The sequence below is a fragment of the Clinocottus analis genome, unplaced genomic scaffold, assembly GCF_023055335.1.
Source record: "Clinocottus analis isolate CAN_PGR_092001 unplaced genomic scaffold, fCliAna1.0.p SCAF_12, whole genome shotgun sequence".
Lineage (NCBI taxonomy): Eukaryota > Metazoa > Chordata > Actinopteri > Perciformes > Cottidae > Clinocottus > Clinocottus analis.
Window position 1 is genome coordinate 5,813,942 of NW_027175843.1, and position 19,123 is coordinate 5,833,064.

Consider the following 19,123-nt stretch of genomic DNA (forward strand, 5'->3'; position numbering starts at 1 on the left):
GTCACTGACTTTGTGTAAACAATACAAAATAACAAATAAATCAACAGAAGGTGAGGCCTATGTGGCCGAACAGCACGTGCCAGCTCACAGGAAACAGTTCTTCACGACAATCGTGATGATGGTACAAAGCAGATGTGGCAACAGAGATCCCAGAGCTTAAAGATATAGAATATTCCATCCTTTCTTAAAACACCTGGTATTAGGAGAAGTCTGCTGATTTTCTGTGATTCTCTTTCTGTCACTGAAATCCCATTTTGCCAATAAAGTATTCCCTGTGTATCTGAAGCCTCTTATAGCCATGCGTATTAATTAACAGCTGAAAATATTCCCCAACAATTTCACCATTTACTCCTGTTTGAGCAACCTTTACTAAAAACTAGCGTGTCCAGTTGTGTCAGGAGATCGCTGAGCCTTTTTTGTCTAAATACAATGAAATATATATATTTTTGCCACGTTATTAGTAGGAAGCAGTGGGTTTGGGGCTGTTTATTGAGATGAACTAACACGCTGTTGGTTTTTGTTGACAACGAGAAAAATAGGACTCGAGTCTTGTTTTCTAACTTGATCTTGAAAGGTTGCAATCTGGAACCACAAAAACGTTCTCACATATGAAGGAAAAAACACGTACAAAAAAGATTTGTTGGAATTTCAAGGCTTGCAAAAGGACCCAGAACAGTAGTTTTGTGATCCATCTGTGATGAAAAGGTATTTAAAAGCAAACATAAGTGTCATTGGTCCCAAGTATTCCCCTGCCACTAGGACCAGTGCCTCAATGACCAGCAAAGACACTCATCAACCCAAACGGATGCAATTCCACTCAAAACGTGGACTTTAAAAATGTTTCTGTTCAAAGCTTAAAGTTGCTGTTTGAAGCTCCAATCATACTCAGGATCAGCTGCAATACTAAACAGTCATCCCATAATCCTCCACTGAACATAAATCCCGGGTTTAGGGGAAAGCAATTAATCTGCTTTTTGAACCTTGCTCGCCCGGCACCTCCCCAAAAGCAACGTATAGCTGCATCGAGTCACCAGAGACCACATTGTGATGATAGTCATGGGGAAACCTCCAGAACATAAAACACCTCAATGATCATCTACGCTTGGCCCCATCCCCAGGAGCTAATTATTCTGTTTAGCATATTTATCTCCTCAATCACCTCATTAACTTTTGGCGCGATCGCATTTAACCAGTCAACACCTGTGCATGAAGCACTGCGGCAGGACCATGAAGCCCTTTTTTTTTTTTAAACGTGTTGTCGTTTTACAACATTGATTCATACTTGAGGTAGTTGGGATATTTTTTCTTAATTGAACAGAAAAACTACATGTTTGTTCAGATTTTAAAAATCTGGATATGAAAAATGCATAAATGAGCCCACAACCCGATTGTTACATGAACACTAGTGTGCATGTAAACATACTCATAGACTCTGGAACTGCCTCCACAACTCTGCTGTTAATTTGACGGGGGTCAATACTTTAAAAAAGAAAAGAAAAAAGGGCTGCGCTTTTGCTCATTATTATTTGGCAAGTCAACAGCTGGCAGGGCGCGGGGGGAGTTCAGGTGTACATGGCAGCAAAGAGCCATCCCATACAGCAGAGATCCGAGGGGTGCTGAACCATTGCTGCACTTGCATGTGTTCAGCATTATGCACATTTCAACAGCACTCACTCCATCAGCAGTACCAGGTTTCTTTTTCAAAACTAAACACTTCCTACCCTGATATTTCACATTTAAAGCCTAATGGGAAAACAGGAAAAAAAAAAATCTGCCCCATCATCCACTGGAACACTTTTAACTTGAAACATATATGCAGAAAGTTTCAATGACAGTAGTTTAAAACAGAAAATCAGAGGAAGAACAGTAATTCTGCAAAAGAAAAAAACAGTGGAATTTAAATGATGCTGTGGAAATTATTAACAGAACTTGTCGAGTTGGACTTGTTTTGATGGAGAGAACGAGGCCTTTGCACGATGCAGACAGGAATTTCAGAATGATGGAAAATGCTTATTTGCCTTTTACCTTTCATTTCTTGGCTCATTTCTTACCAGCATGAAAATAAATCACTATTATTTCTGACTAGAAGACTATCAGGCGCCTATTTTAGACACGCTGCTCGTTTAACAGTCACTTTTGCCTTGGTGAGAGAATGAAAGAGGGCTGTACCGAACAGTTTTCTTCCATCACTGTCAAAGCTACACTCGAGGTTTCCGAATAAAGCTTCATTGACATGTCCTCATATTTTAGGTCATCATTTCAAGGAAATAAGCACTTTTTTTTGTGGTTGGATAAATGTAATTCATGGTGCCCTTAAATTGCTGTTAGGCCACCTGAATAATACGGGTGCTGGGTGCTCTGTGTGCAGCAAGAAAGAGAAAATGTTGTCTTTAGCAAAAAATATGGATTGAAGTAGAAGATTAGGTTCATGTTGTGAATTTGGGAAACTATGACATCTATCTTTTGTCAAAACACTCTGGAGATATTGGAAATGTTCGGATTGGCACAAGTCACCTCTGGAATCTAATCAAAGAAGTACTGTATAAATAATAATATTACCGGAGCCTAATCTTTATCTGCAACTGTGCAAACGTTTAGTGTGAAGCTTCCAACTATTCGGTGCAAACCTCCATGAAGGCGGAGCCACGCAGAAGAGAAGAAAAAAAAACAACTGAAAACCAAACAAGATTTACGTGCCACATCGCTGTATTGTAGAGAACATGTAGTAGATCGTGCCTTTCTTCTTCTGAGAAATGCGTAACAGATTAGAGCCTACATGAAAGCCTTTTGAAGCGCTGATGTCGTCATTGTTCTGTATCAAAAAGGTGAACACAGGAGAATGTAAACATGGTAACTTTGGACTTTTCCTCGTGGAGCGAGTGCGTGACACTGTCACCGGTTGTGTATTAGTGCTGCGACAGTCAAACGGTAAAGACAATGCTAGAAGTCATCTCTAAGCAGGAGGCAGTGGAGGAGTTTACAGCACAGTGGCCGCAGTGAACAACGCCACTGGAGACACAACGAAAAGGAAAAAAAGGACACATTTGAACAGTAACACCCTGTTAAGAATCTCTAGTATCAGTAGCTTCACTGGTTGTGGAGTTGTTGCTCCTCCTTGAAGGCAGAGCTATAGATATACAGAGTAAGGCAAACTTGGTTTCAGGTCAATCCTTCAGAGCCATATTCACACCAAATGGTCCAAGGCCATTACATCCTCTCATTTGAAAACATGTTGTAATTGCCAAGGAGCTTTTAGTGCCAACATTGAGCGCACAGTTTCCCAAGCTATGTATGTCTATGGCTCTGCTCCACGGCAGCGAGATGGAGCCTGTCTTCCTGGAACAGCTTCAGCGGGTCGGGCTGCAATTTAGAGAAAGGCTTGTTATGGTAGAGCTGCGGACTGAAACGGGACAGATACCGTCAGAGCAGGCAGCACGAGGCCAGAGGGACGAGGGCCGCCAGCACGAAGTAGGTGACTCTGTAGAGGTGGAGTGGAGAGAAGGTCACCATGGCGATGGACATGGGGAGGGGGAGACAGGACGTCAGAGGCAAGAGTTTACTGAAAGAGATGGAGGGGGGGGAAAAGGTTTGGACGCTGCGACATAATTCCGGGATAACAAAGGAACAAAGCGTGTGTTGAGAACGAAGGGTTCTCACCTGTCGCTGAGTTTCAAAGTGTTGCAGTTAATCAGCAGGATGTACACAATGATTAGAGGCACGCTGCGAGGCCAACAGGGGTCAGGATCCAGCTGGGTGGAATACCTGCAGAGGATTACAACAAAAACCGATAACCCATTTTTCATGAACAAGGCCTTAGGTGACACCCACGCGCTCTCCTTCCATTGTCATACTGTACCTCAGGTTGCGAAGCCAGTGGAGGAGTGAGGGTGCGATGAGCATGACAGGCAGCGTGAAGAGCGCCGATAGGCAGAGGTGGAGCTGCAAGTCGTCCCTCACCTCCTGCAGAGCACACTCAGACAGCAGGGGGGCTCCGTTACATTCTTTAGGCTTGCTCAGGGATTCCGCATTGACTGTGCCGTTCTCGACTTCTGTGTGCTTCCGGGGTGCCTGGGGTGGATGTAGGATAAAAACACAACCTAATTTACTTCCCACCTTAATTTGACGAGAATACAAATTGCAATATAACTGACCACCTGCTGCAAAACAGTTCAACCTGAAAGTCTTACCAGATTCAACATGTGACTCAAGGATCTTTCGGTCATCTGTAGCCTCAGTAACTGAAAATACAAACAAAAAGGCAGATGCAAGGCAGAGAGGGGGGATGAACAGAGTCTGGTTTGGTGTTTGACATTACTCTGTTTAAGACTGGGCAGGTTGTCATCTGTGCTCGGACTCACCCGGTAAAGGTGGAGCAGAAAGGCGGCAAAGATCGCCAGAGCGCCGCAGGACACAGCTCCCATAACAGTCAGACACAGAGTGATGAGGAGCTGGGTCCGGAGTCGCAGGGTGCCACAGTCTCTAGAGACAGATGGTCTGCACAGGAGATTTACACTTGAATCATATTGTTTGAGACACTCAAACCACATACCAATATGTTTAAATGTCTAACCATACCTGTGGAGTGGAGCCAATATCAGTGAGATCAGTCGCATGATGAGACGGAGCAGTGCGCTGCCCCAGTAGGCTACAGCTGCCCCCAAGATGTAAAGTAGAGGGGACAGGAGGAGGGGCCACTCTTCAACTGATGCCGCATCCTCAAGAGATCCACCATCAGGGTGGGCTGGTGGGAGGGCATCCATAGGAGGGAGGTAAAGAAATGACCAGACATCTTGAAACCAGCTGCAGCTAAGGGGGAGGAAGGGATAGTACGATCTATTTAAGAACTATTCAGGTATCTTAATAAAACATAGGACCTTGTGTTAATTTTGTCAAGATTGATTGTTCCCATCCATTTCAACATTAATCTCCTGAAGCCTACCTGAGTAAGATGTGCAGAATATACACAGGCAGATTGACTTTATGAGGCTGCAGGCCTTTGGCCACCACCTGGCTCATGTCTGCGGCTTGCCTCGTCTTCAGGATGGAGGACAGCTGCCCCCCGCAGGCCTGGAGCAGAGTTACAGCTGTGTACACCGGCACCATGGGACCACAGAACCTCAATATCTATCAGACAAGAGAGAGCAGAATGGAAGAACAATATACGTAGGATTGTTTATTGAAATCAACACAAAACAAACAGAAGAGGATAAAAAGATGCAAAATCTGTACCTGTCCCAGCACCCTTGGTAATGAAGTCCTCACTGACACCTGACGGTATAGTCACATGGTAAACATGATTTAATTAACGTCATACTTCAAACTCCTTTTTGATAATAAACATCACGTTTGTCATGGTGAGTCCTCAACAGGCTGTGGCTCTTCCTGGTGCCTGAGGAGCAGTACCTTATATTGGCAGTTGGGGGCAGTGTGGAGCTGAAGGAGGACACCTGAGGCATTGTCTGGACGACTTGTGTGGAGCATCCCTGAGATATCAGTCACTGACGGCACACTGGCAGACAGATCACATCAAGTCATGACAGAAACCGTGAAAATGACATGTAAATATTCCAGAACAAGAAAGAAACAGACCTGGCTGTGGTCAAAGAGTCCTCTCGAAACCACGGCACATGTATTCTGTACACATTGGGCAGTCTATCTGCAGATGGACATGCAATGGTCATTGTTACATCTCAACATGTACACGTATGTCTTCTATGGAGAGGCGAGTGACTAAAAAATAAAAATATCCCATCGAAATAGTTTTCTCTTCTGTGTTTATGACTCGTCACAGGTGAGACAAAGGATATATCAAATATAACTAAGAATTCATGAATGCTTTAAGTCCTATTAAAAACATAGGTTAGTGGTGCACTTCAGCCTCTTGTGTTCAAAATGAGTATTACCACATCAAACGCATTTCCAATTTTTTTTTCCACCTTTCAAAAACATGTTTGACCCGTTTTCACAGATGAAAAAAAATGTTCACAAGATAAAAGGACAGAAAACTATTAAGATCAGACTTAGAAAACAGACCATCAGGAACTGTTTTTCTCACTTGACTCTTAGGGCTTCCTTAGCCTGCCTCCGTATCACATGACAAACTGTCGGAGAAAATTTGATTTTCTCTTTAATATATGCTGTTTCATGGACTGTGATGTATGGGTGAACTCTCCCCTACTTAATAAAACTCTATGGGACTTATCTGTATGTTCCTTGCTGAAGAGAATACACATCATTGTTGTTCGTATGGCTAAAAACATATCTATAGGATGACGGGAGGAAGGACAACGATAAGTGCAAGACGCCATGAGGGCTTCTGTGACTGTATGTCATGTATATAAGGGAGACCCTCCGAGCGTTCGGAGAGTAGACTTAGATATGCAATTTCTGAAGTATTACGTTTTATCTCTGCCTCTAAATGGCCCAATCGATGATTTTACAACCGGTGTTGAGTAAGACAAACTTACCTTTATTTACTTTGCACTGGCTTGCGACACTAATTCTGAAAGCCTGATAAACCTAAGGACACAGACGTGTTTAAAGTTTAGTAACACAGTAGGAACAGAGTTACTGAGCCGAGCAAGTGCCTAATAAAGAAAAGAAAGCTACCTGGTGAAAGTGCTGCAGCTTGATGGTGTGGAGGAGTCCAGAGGAGTTGACCGAAACCTCGTTGACAATCAAACCTGGAAAACTAACGGTCACTAAAAAAGGAACACGTCTTTTCTCTCCCAAGTTTAAGAACATCCACATGAACAGTAACAATACTCACCAAAGGACAGAACATGCGGCACTGGGACCGACAGAGTCTGAGATTCCTGTCTCTGCCACTCGCATTCCACCGTGAACTGTGGACGAAACAACTTGAATTGACCCTCATTTTCATTTTTACAGTTGCATTCCAACATTTGAGGTTTTCTGTTCTTCTGGCTGGGTCTTCTCAGGCTTCTATTGTCCACCAGGAACTCTTTAAAATGGTTTGATGCCTACATTCTGACTGGCTTTTGTTTTGCATTTGCATTGATTGATTTCCTGATTTTCCCTCTTGTGCCATCATCTGGTCAAAATGAACAATTACTCGTTCGTTCGAGACCAAAGTCTGTCCCGCTATTGTGTCCTCCCTCACAGCGGCCCAGCGGGATGGGAACACAGAGAGAACAGTCAGAGAAGAGACATTCTCGTTTCCAATGTACCTGCTTGCCGTTGAGGTTGGAGGTCGAAACAACCAGATGAGTAACTGCAGACAAGTCACTAAGACTCAGAATCAGGATCTGAGGAGGAGCACAGACAGTGATGAGAAACCAACAACAGCTCAGTCTGGACTGGACAGGGCCTCTTCAGAGGAGGATTACCTTGTAGGGTGGCAGTAGCTCAGTTCCCATGGACAGATCAACCGCATGCGCGCTGAAAAAAATAAATCAAAGAGTGAAGTGAGTAAAGGAAATACATTCGTCGTCTACTGTAATATAACAACAAAAGACAAACAGCAAATTTGGGACAGTGAAAAACATGAGATGTGGAAGAGATACATTATTGGCATATTCTTACCACGAAGAACCGTTCTTATGCACACAGCCGTACACCCAGCTGGTCATCTCCTGTTGAACAGCAATCAATCAGAACTGAACTCTGGTAAAGGTACAGATCATTTTGGTTCATCCATCCATCCATTTTCCGCCGCTTATCCGGGGTCGGGTCGCGGTGGCAGCACACCCAGCAGACCGACCCAGGCTTCCCTCTCACCCGCAACATTTTCCAGCTCGTTCTGGGGGACCCCGAGACGTTCCCAGGCCAGCCGGGAGATATAATCCCTCCAGCGTGTCCTGGGTCTTCCCCGGGGCCTCTTCCCAGTTGGACGTGCCTGGAAAACCTCTAATGGGAGGCGTCCAGGAGGCATCCGAATTAGATGCCCGAACCACCTCAGCTGACTCCTTTCGATACGAAGGAGCAGCGGCTCGACTCCATTTTGGTTCATGCTTTACTAAATGTGTTTCTATGGTGTTTCATTGTACTTTATATACACAACATTCATCTCTATGAATCACAACAAAAGCCCTGAGGCAAAGGAGAAAAGAACAATTCTGGTGATCCATTTTATAATTTAGATCTAAATAGTTTACGCTCATGTGTTTATGACTTAAGAGCAAGTGGAGAATGCACTTCACTCGGGTAATCCTTCACTTTTGCTTTTTGCCAGGAACATTTTTTCCAAGTTAACTTATTTTTGTATTTTTCATCTGAGAAAACCGGAGGCAGATGAAATACTCATTTAAGGAAGTTGGAAAGATTACTCGGACAAAAAAAAAAAAAACAATCTTCGCCTGTTCTTAAATGGACAGTTCACCCAAAATCAAAAGCAGGAACTATTTTCTTCCAACCATAGTTAAAGGCTTCAAGCAGCACAAGCAGAGAGCCATCTAGTCCCATTATATTGGAGAAAAGACCCATATCTCTACAGCCAATGTCTCCAGCACCAGGCAACTCATACCAAAATAATGGAGATGGATGAATAGCTCTACAGGAAAGAGGAAACATATGAATTGGTCCCTTTAAGTCATGGGAGAAACAAAAAAACAGACATTGAAAATGGATCACCAAAGAGACCTTTTATCTCACTTCCATCTCTCGGCTTCTGTAGTAAACTAATGAAAGATACGGGCGGCGATTCGGTCGTCAGACGCTGGGATAGCTGTAGGTTGTGGCTCAAACCCAAATGGATGAACCTGCACAGCAGGGCTGAACACTCACCAGGTTGTTGCTCCGGCAGTAGAAATGGCTGTAGGCTTTCCTGCGACTCGACAGGGCAAACTGAAAGTATTTGACCTGTCCTTCCTGTAGACAGAGAGCAACACTGAAGACAATATATTTCCATTTGTCTGCATCAGGGCTTTGTTTTTTTAAATATGTAAATGACCCATTGAACATAATGAGACAAAGTCTGGTACCTTTGGTGTGGTGTAAGCCAGACGCAGTGTGTTAACTTCACTCCATGCTTCAGGAGCATCTGGAAAAGGAGAGAAATAAGCAAACAAACAGGAAACAGGTATGAGTGATTCCTTCATAGTGTCACTCAATCAAAACGGCATTCATTCAATTTATACATGGCCGGAAAGACCAATGAAAGCTACTCGCAGGAAGTCCCTGTTTATTCCGCCCTCTCCGTGGTTACATGTTTCTGACCTAAGATGGAAATGGAGGCGTCTTGGGTTTCTGCCAGCATCCGGACCGGGTGTCTGATGAAGTGATGGTTTAGTACAGCCATTTTCCTCTCTGGGTTTACTGTGAACTAATAACAACACACTCGTTAGCTTGGAAACAGATGGCATGTGCTTGCAATGCAAACTTAGCCAGAGATGGGAGACTTTACTGGCTGACAAGTCCCACTCGTCTTTCGGCTATGACAACATTCATCCATTTATTTTCCACAGACAGATTCATTTAAATATGTGTATGAGCGTTTGTTGTTCTGACCTGTCTAGTTTCAGGGTCGAGGAGGTCAAAGAACGCCCTGACGGTCGCAAGGACAAGCTCTTTGCACCTGGAACACAAAGATGTATACATTGCATATTAATAATCAGTATTTTACTTGAATGACGCCCTGAAGAAATGCACAATGTTGTGTCTTTTACCAAACGATGGACAGATGGTCAGTGGACACCCAAGTCCTGGGAACAGCAGTTGCCTTGATAAAAAAGAAGAAGAAAAGAAGAAATTGAAACTAAATGCAAGGAGCAGTGCAGGACACCGAGCCTTTTGCGTTAAGTAGTTCAAAGAATTACAAACTGGAAAAAACTAAAATAATTTTGAAGATGTTGAAAAAGCCCCATGTTTCTTGACGAGGGTTCCACAGTTCTTAGAAAAGTTTTGAACAGTACCACTAAAAATAATTCACTAACAATACTTACCACTAGGGACAGCTTATTGGGGTCTCCAGGTGTGCAAGGCAGCGATGTCAGGCCGGAGCGGACCTGGTAGTCACGGTAACCGCCCCCAACGGACAGAACTGTGATATTCCTGAGCTTTTTCGCCTGATTAACCCACTTCTGTCTCACTGCAGAGTAGAAATCTAAACAGAGCAAAGACGAGTTAAACGCAGAGCGTGTCATTTTCCTCCATCAGAACAACATAAGACAAACAAAAAAGAGGGATTACGGGAGTCCCCCCCACTATAGCCATTATTGCAGTCAGCTTCTATTAGCTTATTCAGCCAAATATACACATGATTTCTCCTCCTATTCTAAGTAATGAGTTAAAAATCGCTGTTTCCTTGTCACTGTTCAGCAGACACTGGAGGTCTTTGGAGGGGCTGCGAGCTCAGCTTGTTTGACTGATAACTTCAGATCCTTTATCCAGTTGAAACACATGTTCAAAACAACCAAGATCTAAAAAGTAGATCAAAAAGATGTGGATTGGAAATTAATAAAAAGTAAATTTACAACAGCGGCTGGCTGGTTGGAAGCATTCGTCTTAATACAGGTACACAACTAAAACAACATAAATAACGGAGGTCTAGTCGATTTTAGACATTTTAAATTCAGAAAAGTGACCCATTATAACTTTAGGTTAAGTCATTTGAACTTGTAGTTTACATTATGCTCTGGAAATAATCTCTCTTTATGATGTCTGTTTTTATGGTTGGTAAAATGTCACACGTGTTATCACCCGAGCTGAACAATACAGTAACCGATGGCACTGATTAGATACTTCCTGTCTGCTCCAAAGTATTCAGATCAGCAGTCCAATCAGCCAGCAGCTGTCGCGCTAGCTTGGAATGACGACACATCCCAGGAGCACAAAGAGTCGATGTGCCGTTGAGACATATGCACAAAAATTTTCCTTACCCAGCAGGTACGGGTCCAGTGCCAGCACCGGAGCCAGGTGTGGGGAGGCTTGGGTGATGATGAGGCTGACCAGATTGGTGTTAAACCGGGGCAAAGTGAAGAGCGCCCGGGCCACCACTCCTCCCATGGAGTGACCAACAAGCACCACACTCTGAGGCGGGGTCTTCAAGTGCTGAAGAGCAGGGACAATGAGAAAACAGATTATTTGAAAACCTAACCCACTTATTATAACTTTATGGTTATATATAATTACCAGAAAATAGAGTGATAGAATAAAAAGAAGGGAGGCCAATAGGCATATAAAGATTTTTTTATCAACTGTGCAATTTTGATTGCGCTTGTTACAATTGGCTATATTTATCTGCTGATGCCCAGTCAGCTTCTTTATTAATGCAAGACGTACAAGCCAGAGGGATTAATTATATGCCTAAAAGTTTAAATGTAGCAGGTGATGAAATGTGATATGTATCCCCCACTGGAATATCACTCCACCAGCAGTATCCGTCACTGAGAGCAAGTAACCCTGTCTGATGAGCAGCTGATACTCGAGGCCTGACCTTGTAGAGCCTCAGGATGGCCTTAATGCTCTCATGCAGGAAGTGCGTCTGCCGAAGCAGGCTGCCGCCGTAGAGGGCCACCAGCTCCTCGTTGAAGTCCACGGTGAACACGTTGAAGTGGAGACCGCCCTCCATGTTCTCGGCTTTCCTCAAGGCCACCGAGCCCAGCGAGCGAGCTTAATTGAGAGAAGACATTTTGATGGTGCGTTTTGGCCTGGTTTGTTTCGTGCAATCTTACAGATGTGAGGGTCAATGCTTGTCCTACACTAGCAACCAACATGTATATGCTCAGCGTTAATGCTACTCTGCCAACAGACGGGCTGCACTAACTATTTATGCACAGCTCTAATATGAAATTCAATTTATTTTGTAACATTTTGAATTATTGATTGGAGTTGTCACCTTTTGACTGTTTGTGACATAAAAATAAAACTCTCTTTTTCATGCTAAAACCATTTTTAAAAAGCTCATTCAATTGACATTTTCCTGTACTACCAGCCCTGAAACATGGCATCCAACACCTCGACACTGGTGCCCCACTGAGCTGGTGTAACTTGTGAAGTTAAGGAAGCCTGTCGAACACCCGCTGTTAAAAATACTCTGCAGGTGTCTTAACGTGGGCCAAGAAAACGCTGAAGAACAGAGAGCATGGACCACCATCACAAACACCACAGTGTTACAGCGCAATGTGTTTGTGTTCACATGAAGAAAGGCGCGGGTGTTCTCCTCCTACACACAACTGGTAGCAGGAACGGGGGTGGTTGTGGTGAGGGGCATCATCTTAGAAAGGATTTGTTTTACTGAGAGCTTTACTGGAGTTATGAAATAAAGAAAAGATTACAACACCAAAAGGGTCCAGGTTTGATTCCCAAATTATTTACAACCGCAATTTAACTGAATACAGTGTATTACTATACGTTTGTGGCACTCAGATCCATGCACACATTTTCCTACTGAGGGCATAATAGATCTTTTTAAAAGCCTATGTCCTTTTCTGAAACAGCTGAGCACTGTAGTTTTTAGCAAACGTCATATAAACACGGGCCAACTGTGTTTCTACAGGGATTATTTTCAGTAGAGGATTCACACAAATTTGGTGCATGTGGCATTTACTCAAAATAAACTACAGCGTGTGTGTTTGTGGTAATGCAGGAGCATGTCACCTAGTGCAACAGTGTGGCTCATTGATGTGCTTTTAATAGTTTTTGGTCAACTATGGAGCTCAACTGCACTGAGGAGGAAGATATATCAGGCTTTGGATACATGCACAATAATGATGTCACCCAGTGCAACAGTGCGGCTCACTGATGTGGTTTTAACATTGTATTTAAGAAGTGGACGGTTTGTGGACTAAGGTTTTGAAGCCCAGAGGTCTGTGTTTTGGCCGTTACCATCTTACATTCTTGTAACCAATAAACAGAAGTGACCATATTAGAAATAAGGAGTGATGTATTGACGCCGTATACAGCTTTGGTAGCTGTAGCGTCCTGTCAATCTGTTGCTTAACCCTCCAAGAATAGTTTGCAATTACCTTGTTTGTGGCTGCCTGCGTTTCCAGGCAGGAAGAGCACAGGGGCGCCGGTGAGTTTGAGCGCTCGGGTCTCTTGGGCGTACAGACCCTCCCCGTACAGATAGAGGCCGTACGCTGGGTACAGTCTGGCAACCCGGCGAGGCAGTGCCACGCGCTGCGAACCCAACACAGACACAGGATTGGAGGGAGTCCCACGGTCACATCATTCTCACACAGTTCATTAAGCTTTATGTCAAACTTGTAAAAGGCGTGAGGAACACAGCACCCTAAAGCACACTACAGGAATGTGTTCATCTTAACTCTCCCTCTGGGAGACAATACCTCCCTCCCTCCACACCTCACCTGCACTCGTCTAAATACCTGCATGCAATTGTGGCTTTTGCAAGATGTAATCAGAAGTTACAGTTAATAGTATAGTTGAGCCTTTAGACACAGGAAGTGTCTGGACTTTGCTGCAGTACATTGTTCGATGCATGTACTGTACCCAGACTACATCTGGGGCTGGGAAATATTATGGCTGAAACAATTAGTCCATTAATCTACTAGTCGATTGGGAGAATATGTATGTGCAGCATTTTGGGTTATTTAAAGTTTTTTTAAGCTAAATTGCCATCGTCACTCTCAATTTCAATGCTTACTCCTTCTTAATACTATTTATTACTGCTAAATTAGTATTGGGAGGTTTTGGACATTGGGGTACATGAAATTATGATGTTGATCATATTAAAAGCAGACCAGACATGTGAGCTGTATCACTATCTCACAATGACCAAAATAACAACTTAAAATCGTGGTTTGTCACACTGATACATCAGTGCCATCAACTCTTTGGCTTTCACCTCAGACTTCAGGAATATTTACTGACTAATTATTTGTGTTCTCATCTGACCCGGGGTCCTCATCACAGGCACTGACTGCTGGCATTGAGGTAGCCCTGATTCAAGAAACCATATCCATTCACCACATAAACAAAGATGAAGACATATGGCGGTCTATTTTATTCTTCCTAACAAAAAAACAACATCCATGGATTCCTGTGTGAAGTACAGCCCATACCCATATTGTGCTTTGCCCCCAGCTGTGCTCCACTTCTGGCCAGATGAACACATCAGTGAGCAAAAAGTAGAGCAGAGCCCTGAACCACAATGCCTTATTAATGTTGGCTCACGTTCACTTCAGCTGTCTTCGCCTGACCTGCAGCCTGTGTGTATGTCCTGCAGAACCTGCTGAGCGGGTCTAAGGATCAGCACAACTCGCGCGCGCACACACACACACACACACACACACGCACGTACGCACATGCACACACGTGAGGAAGCCATTAAGGAAATAGATGAGCGCGTTTATGAGGTAACAACACCCCCTAAAACCTCCAGCTCTGTCGGCTAACGTTAGCAGCATTAAGGCAATGACTAGCTCGTGTATATGGTCTTTTCAGGTGAAAACACTGCTTCTCTTGGTGCTGTTGAAGTGAACGAGCCCTCCCACGTTAGCACGATGCTGGGTGTTTCTCTCTTAGCGTAACCTATGTGCTTGAAAGCGGGCTACAGATAAGGCAACGTAACAACGAGCTAGCTGCCTGGTCGCAGTGTTGTGAGGCGTCAGGTGAAGCGCTTCGCCCGGCTACTCACCCGGTACTCCGGGTATTCAAACATATAGGTCATGCTGCATCTGTTCTCCTCGAAGCCAGTCAGCAACTCCCGCAGGCCGACCGCCAGAAGCCCCAGAGCAAACCCGTAAAAGGCCACGGTGGCGAGTTTCATGATTCAATTCGGACTCTGTTTTTGTTCTGTTGATATTACAGGTGTTTAAGCTTCATGTTGTCGCTGTCGTTCCGCAAACTCCTCGCCGCGGTAAGACACCACACGGGCTGTCATCCTCACCGGCTGAACTGCACAACAGGAGCGGCACAGGGCACACACGGTAGTGATTGTCACGGGTTCCGGCCAATGGGAGGAAAGAACTTGAGAGAACACACCAATGGGAGAGCAGATAGCGAGTGACACGATGAGAAGCTCGATTTGTTTTCTTCTATGGCTTTTTCATTTTTTTCTTCCGTTGATTTTTAAAAAAAACTTTGATTATACGATTGTATTTCATTTTCAGATGGTTTTCATGTAATCTTCATTCACGTTTTAGCACACATTTCCTTATTTAAATATTAGTAAAAAATAACAAGTTTAATGGACGAATAAATAACTGTGCACATTTTTCCTTTATTAAATCTTTAATAAAATAATCAAGGGTCTGCTGCAGCTTTAATCATTGCAAATACATTTATACACATACAGTAAGTATATAGCATGTACTTCAGAGTCAGATTACTGCAACAGGTTGTCTGGGATAAAAAATAAAAAAGGAAGACCAATAACTGTGTGGCGACATTGTTATACCACAGAGGCTCAAGCAGAGAAATAATAGTAAAGTACCTGACTATAGTTGGTCTTTGCAACAAAAAAAAACAAGATGAGTTTTCAAGTAGGGGTGCAAGGCACACCTATGTGATGCTACATAATGGTTAATATGACAAGATCAAGAATTCCCACATCTCCTGTCATCTAGATATTGAAGAAAACGATAAGAAACACTGTTATACTGCAGACAGATCTAAGCAGTCTCTCTGAGGATAGATCGGGCGGCTCATATGTTCTTTTTTACAATGAATAGTGAGTGAATCTAAGTTTGCTCGGTGGTTTCTTCAGACTTCTTAGTGAGGCGATGGATCCCGTTTTCCACTCTGTGGTAAATCTCAAGCTGCTCTTGTTTTACTCAATTAAATGAAAGCGAATACTGAGGGGCGATAATTTCATGTCTTTGATTTGTTTCCCGGTGGCGCAACTGCCACAAATCATTGCCACCTCAATCCAAAAGCCTAGAGTGCTCTATCCTTGTAATGGTCCAGTCCGGAGGCACTCCCTTCGTGAACTCCCTCTGGAATCTGTCAAAGATAGAAAAAAAAGATTAGCATGGATACTCCAATTCCTATAGAGCTTAGTTCTATTCTTTATGCTCGAGTGCTTACACTCCTGAAAGGTTCAGGAAAGATATACTGACTCATAAATTGCACTTAGAAGTCTCTTTGTTTCTGCTTCTCCCTCTCCACCGATGGCCACCTGGAACACACGGGTTCCCTCCATGGTGTCGTTAGGAAGATGAGCACTGGTCAAATACCAGAAACGCATCAGAATACTGACAAATTTCCTCCCTGAAAAAATAAAACCAATTAAAACTACACAAAAATAATTGGCCAATTTTAAACACACAACAACTACAGCATGTCTGTCTGTTCCATCCTGCAAGATGGATATCTGCTCTGTTGCTCTTCATGAGTTTGCCTTCATTCCCCAGTAAAGTTGTTTAATTATTTGTTAGCTTTTTTTGGGGGGGGGGGATTGGTTCCTACTCTCTTTCCCAATATATATACATATATATATACACATACAGATATAGAAATATAAATAGTTGTTGAAAATGATATCGCCCAGCTGTTTTGCTTTCTTGGTCTATATATATATATATATATATATATATATATATATATATATATATATATATGGCTCTGGTATACACTCCGTACTTGTTAGCATCTATTCATTGATTTTGGTTGGAGGTAAAGACTTCATGCTGACCATTGTCACCATTGTAGATGCCCACGTGTCCAGGCTGTGTGTACATGATGTCATCAGCGTCTGCATAGAGAGCTTTCTTGTGGTTCAATGGCAGCATGTTGCACTTTTCCTCCAGCTTTGCAATCAACTGTGAAGACATACAAAATAAATAAATAAAAAGATAAATCTCAATTTAAGCATAGAGATTACAGTGATTCTTAAAATACTACTCATTTTTTTGTTTGCCATTCCTACTTATGAGGCATCATAACAAGTTGCATCTGTTGATGAAAAACACTCCAGTATTTCACAATAAGTATTTCACAATGAGTATAGGCTAAAAAAAACCTAAAGGGTTAAAACATCCTGTGAGCCACAAAAACCATGAAGCACAGAGGGGGGAAAAGCCTGTGTTGCTTTGTCCTACGATGGAACTTACTCGAATCATTTAAATCTAAGGCAACATCATGCAGGAATTGCAGTGGCCCACTGTGACCTGAAAATCTATGCATAGGGGGAACACTTCTCCAGTCCCGTACATAAAGGAAACAGATGTGGGACTCAGAACTGCAGAACACATACAGCTTCTAAAAAAATCTCAGATAAACAAAATTATATATTAAATGGACAATCTCTTCATATTCTATTTGTGATATTCAATAACTGTTGCCTGTTGTAAGAAGATTCACTGTGTACCATCTGCAAAAACAATGACACAGACATATGTGACCATGTCGATTGTACTTGGAAGTGGGGATCGGCGAGAGACATCAAGTGGAACGTATAGGTTGTTGTTGTTCTTTCTTATCGGTTTTCATAAACTTACACCAATATTAGAAGACATGAATTTTAAGGCTAGTGATAGACAGGTCACACCTAATATCCATTTGGTGACCCACAACATCTCTTTGACTCCGTTTCTAAAGTAGCAACTCACACGACAGACTCCTCAATCTCATATATATATATATATATATATATATATATATATATATATATATATATATATATATGTGTATGTATATGTATATATTTATGTATCTATATCTATATATCTATATATATACAGTTTGATTGATATGTTGATACTCTTTGAAATATGATCAATAACAAGGTAGAAAATGTATAATACAAGTTTGGACCTGTTGGCTTCCCATACTTACGTCTTTAGCCACTAGCCCTTCCAAGGCGTCGAACTGACACCGTGCCAAGAGTCTGGAAACATGGGTGAAGGCCTGCAAGAGTTAACAGAACCTGGTTAACGCTGTGTGTGTGTGTGTGTGTGTGTGTGTGTGTGTGTGTGTGTGTGTGTGTGTGTGTGTGTGTGTGTGTGTGTGTGTGTGTGTGTGTGTGGGATGGGGGCGAATAAATCACGTTCAATGAAACCTATAGCCTTTAGGGCAGTTGTGGCTCGCTGACAACACTTAAGCACTATCGATTTACGGGTGCTTACAGACCTGCTTCGCTCCCTCCGTGAACTCTTCAATGTTGAACTCACTATCCAAGTACGCCCGGATCAGGAAATAGTTTAGTCGGGTGCGAAACCAGATGAAGGGATTTGGGATGCCGAGAACCACCACCTTTTGGTTCTTGTTCTGCCCGCCGTGGTCGGAGCTGTACGGGCGGAGCGCCGCCACCACGGCGAAAGGCGATAGAGAAGGTAGTCGTCGTTTACCGGACCGGTTCAGGATGATACTTTTATATAAACAGAGACGCGTGAAGCTTAATGTTGATGGAAACCTGTGACAACCTCTTAACATGGGGAGCGCCATCTTTTTTTTTGTCTACATCGGAAGCTTCCGGTTCCTTGTGCTTGTAACTTCCGATGAGAAACAAATAGCTATTCCAAATACAGCCAGTATTGCAACACAATTCGGAGTATATGATTAATTTGTGTATTCACCAAACACTTACATTGTTTAGTAATTAACATACGATATTTATATTTCTACAGCCGACTTTTACTATTATTTATTCATATACTTTTTCGTTGAACCTGCTGATCTGAGAAAACAGTTCCCGGGCTTGGCAGAGGATTTTCACATCCCAGTTCTTTGAATCCGATCAGCTCCTGTGGTCTGCAGACTAGTTGGGACCCACTACGACGTGAGGCTCCTGCGTTTAGTCTCCCTGCGATGTCATGAAGATGCATTTTGGATGTGTCGTCTTTATTTGCATATATAGAATACAAAAATGTTGCATTTCTAACTCTAAGCTCTCCCTTCAGGTGATGGACAACCTGCTGGCTCAGGTGACGGGGAGGAAGAAAGTGGCTCTCTTCAGCCCCCAGGAGGCATTGCACCTCCACCTGTCACTCGCGGAGATGCCAGCTTGTTCGATTGCTCAAAAATATACTGCACCAACCCACTTACTCGTCCACTTTCAGATGAAACTCAGATTTTGATGTCATTCTATTATAGGAATGTTTTTTGTTGTTTTTGTTTGCAAATGTTTTATGGTATACTGTATCATATTTTAGTGCCTCTTTTTATTAATTCAACCCATCAGGTGATAAATCGGAGGTACTTGACATCGACTCCACAGACCTGAACCAATTGCCTGAATTTATGAAGGCAATGAGATACGAGT

At 43.0% G+C, this 19,123-nt stretch overlaps 2 protein-coding genes across 2 annotated transcripts; both read right to left on the reverse strand.

Annotated features, from left to right (window-relative positions):
• Positions 1 to 754: 754 nt before the first annotated feature.
• On the reverse strand, positions 755 to 14,825 carry pgap1 (post-GPI attachment to proteins inositol deacylase 1). The gene is made up of 26 exons (XM_068572615.1): positions 14,558 to 14,825; positions 12,927 to 13,080; positions 11,396 to 11,571; positions 10,839 to 11,010; positions 9,903 to 10,063; positions 9,627 to 9,679; positions 9,469 to 9,535; positions 9,178 to 9,283; positions 8,943 to 9,001; positions 8,746 to 8,829; positions 7,546 to 7,595; positions 7,350 to 7,401; positions 7,191 to 7,268; positions 6,770 to 6,845; positions 6,610 to 6,683; positions 6,468 to 6,519; positions 5,590 to 5,656; positions 5,404 to 5,509; positions 5,230 to 5,268; positions 4,940 to 5,124; positions 4,576 to 4,806; positions 4,359 to 4,494; positions 4,188 to 4,238; positions 3,857 to 4,068; positions 3,658 to 3,762; positions 755 to 3,559 (listed from the first exon to the last, which is right to left on the reverse strand). Exons 1-26 carry the CDS (start codon positions 14,687 to 14,689, stop codon positions 3,421 to 3,423), a joined length of 2,817 nt encoding a protein of 938 aa, XP_068428716.1. The 5' UTR covers positions 14,690 to 14,825; the 3' UTR covers positions 755 to 3,420.
• Positions 14,826 to 15,134: 309 nt separating this feature from the next.
• maip1 (matrix AAA peptidase interacting protein 1) lies at positions 15,135 to 18,306 on the reverse strand. Its single transcript, XM_068572802.1, has 5 exons — positions 17,992 to 18,306; positions 17,698 to 17,769; positions 16,556 to 16,682; positions 15,981 to 16,131; positions 15,135 to 15,864 (listed from the first exon to the last, which is right to left on the reverse strand). The coding sequence occupies exons 1-5, from the start codon at positions 18,304 to 18,306 to the stop codon at positions 15,786 to 15,788; spliced, it is 744 nt and encodes a 247-aa protein (XP_068428903.1). The 3' UTR covers positions 15,135 to 15,785.
• Positions 18,307 to 19,123: the final 817 nt, after the last annotated feature.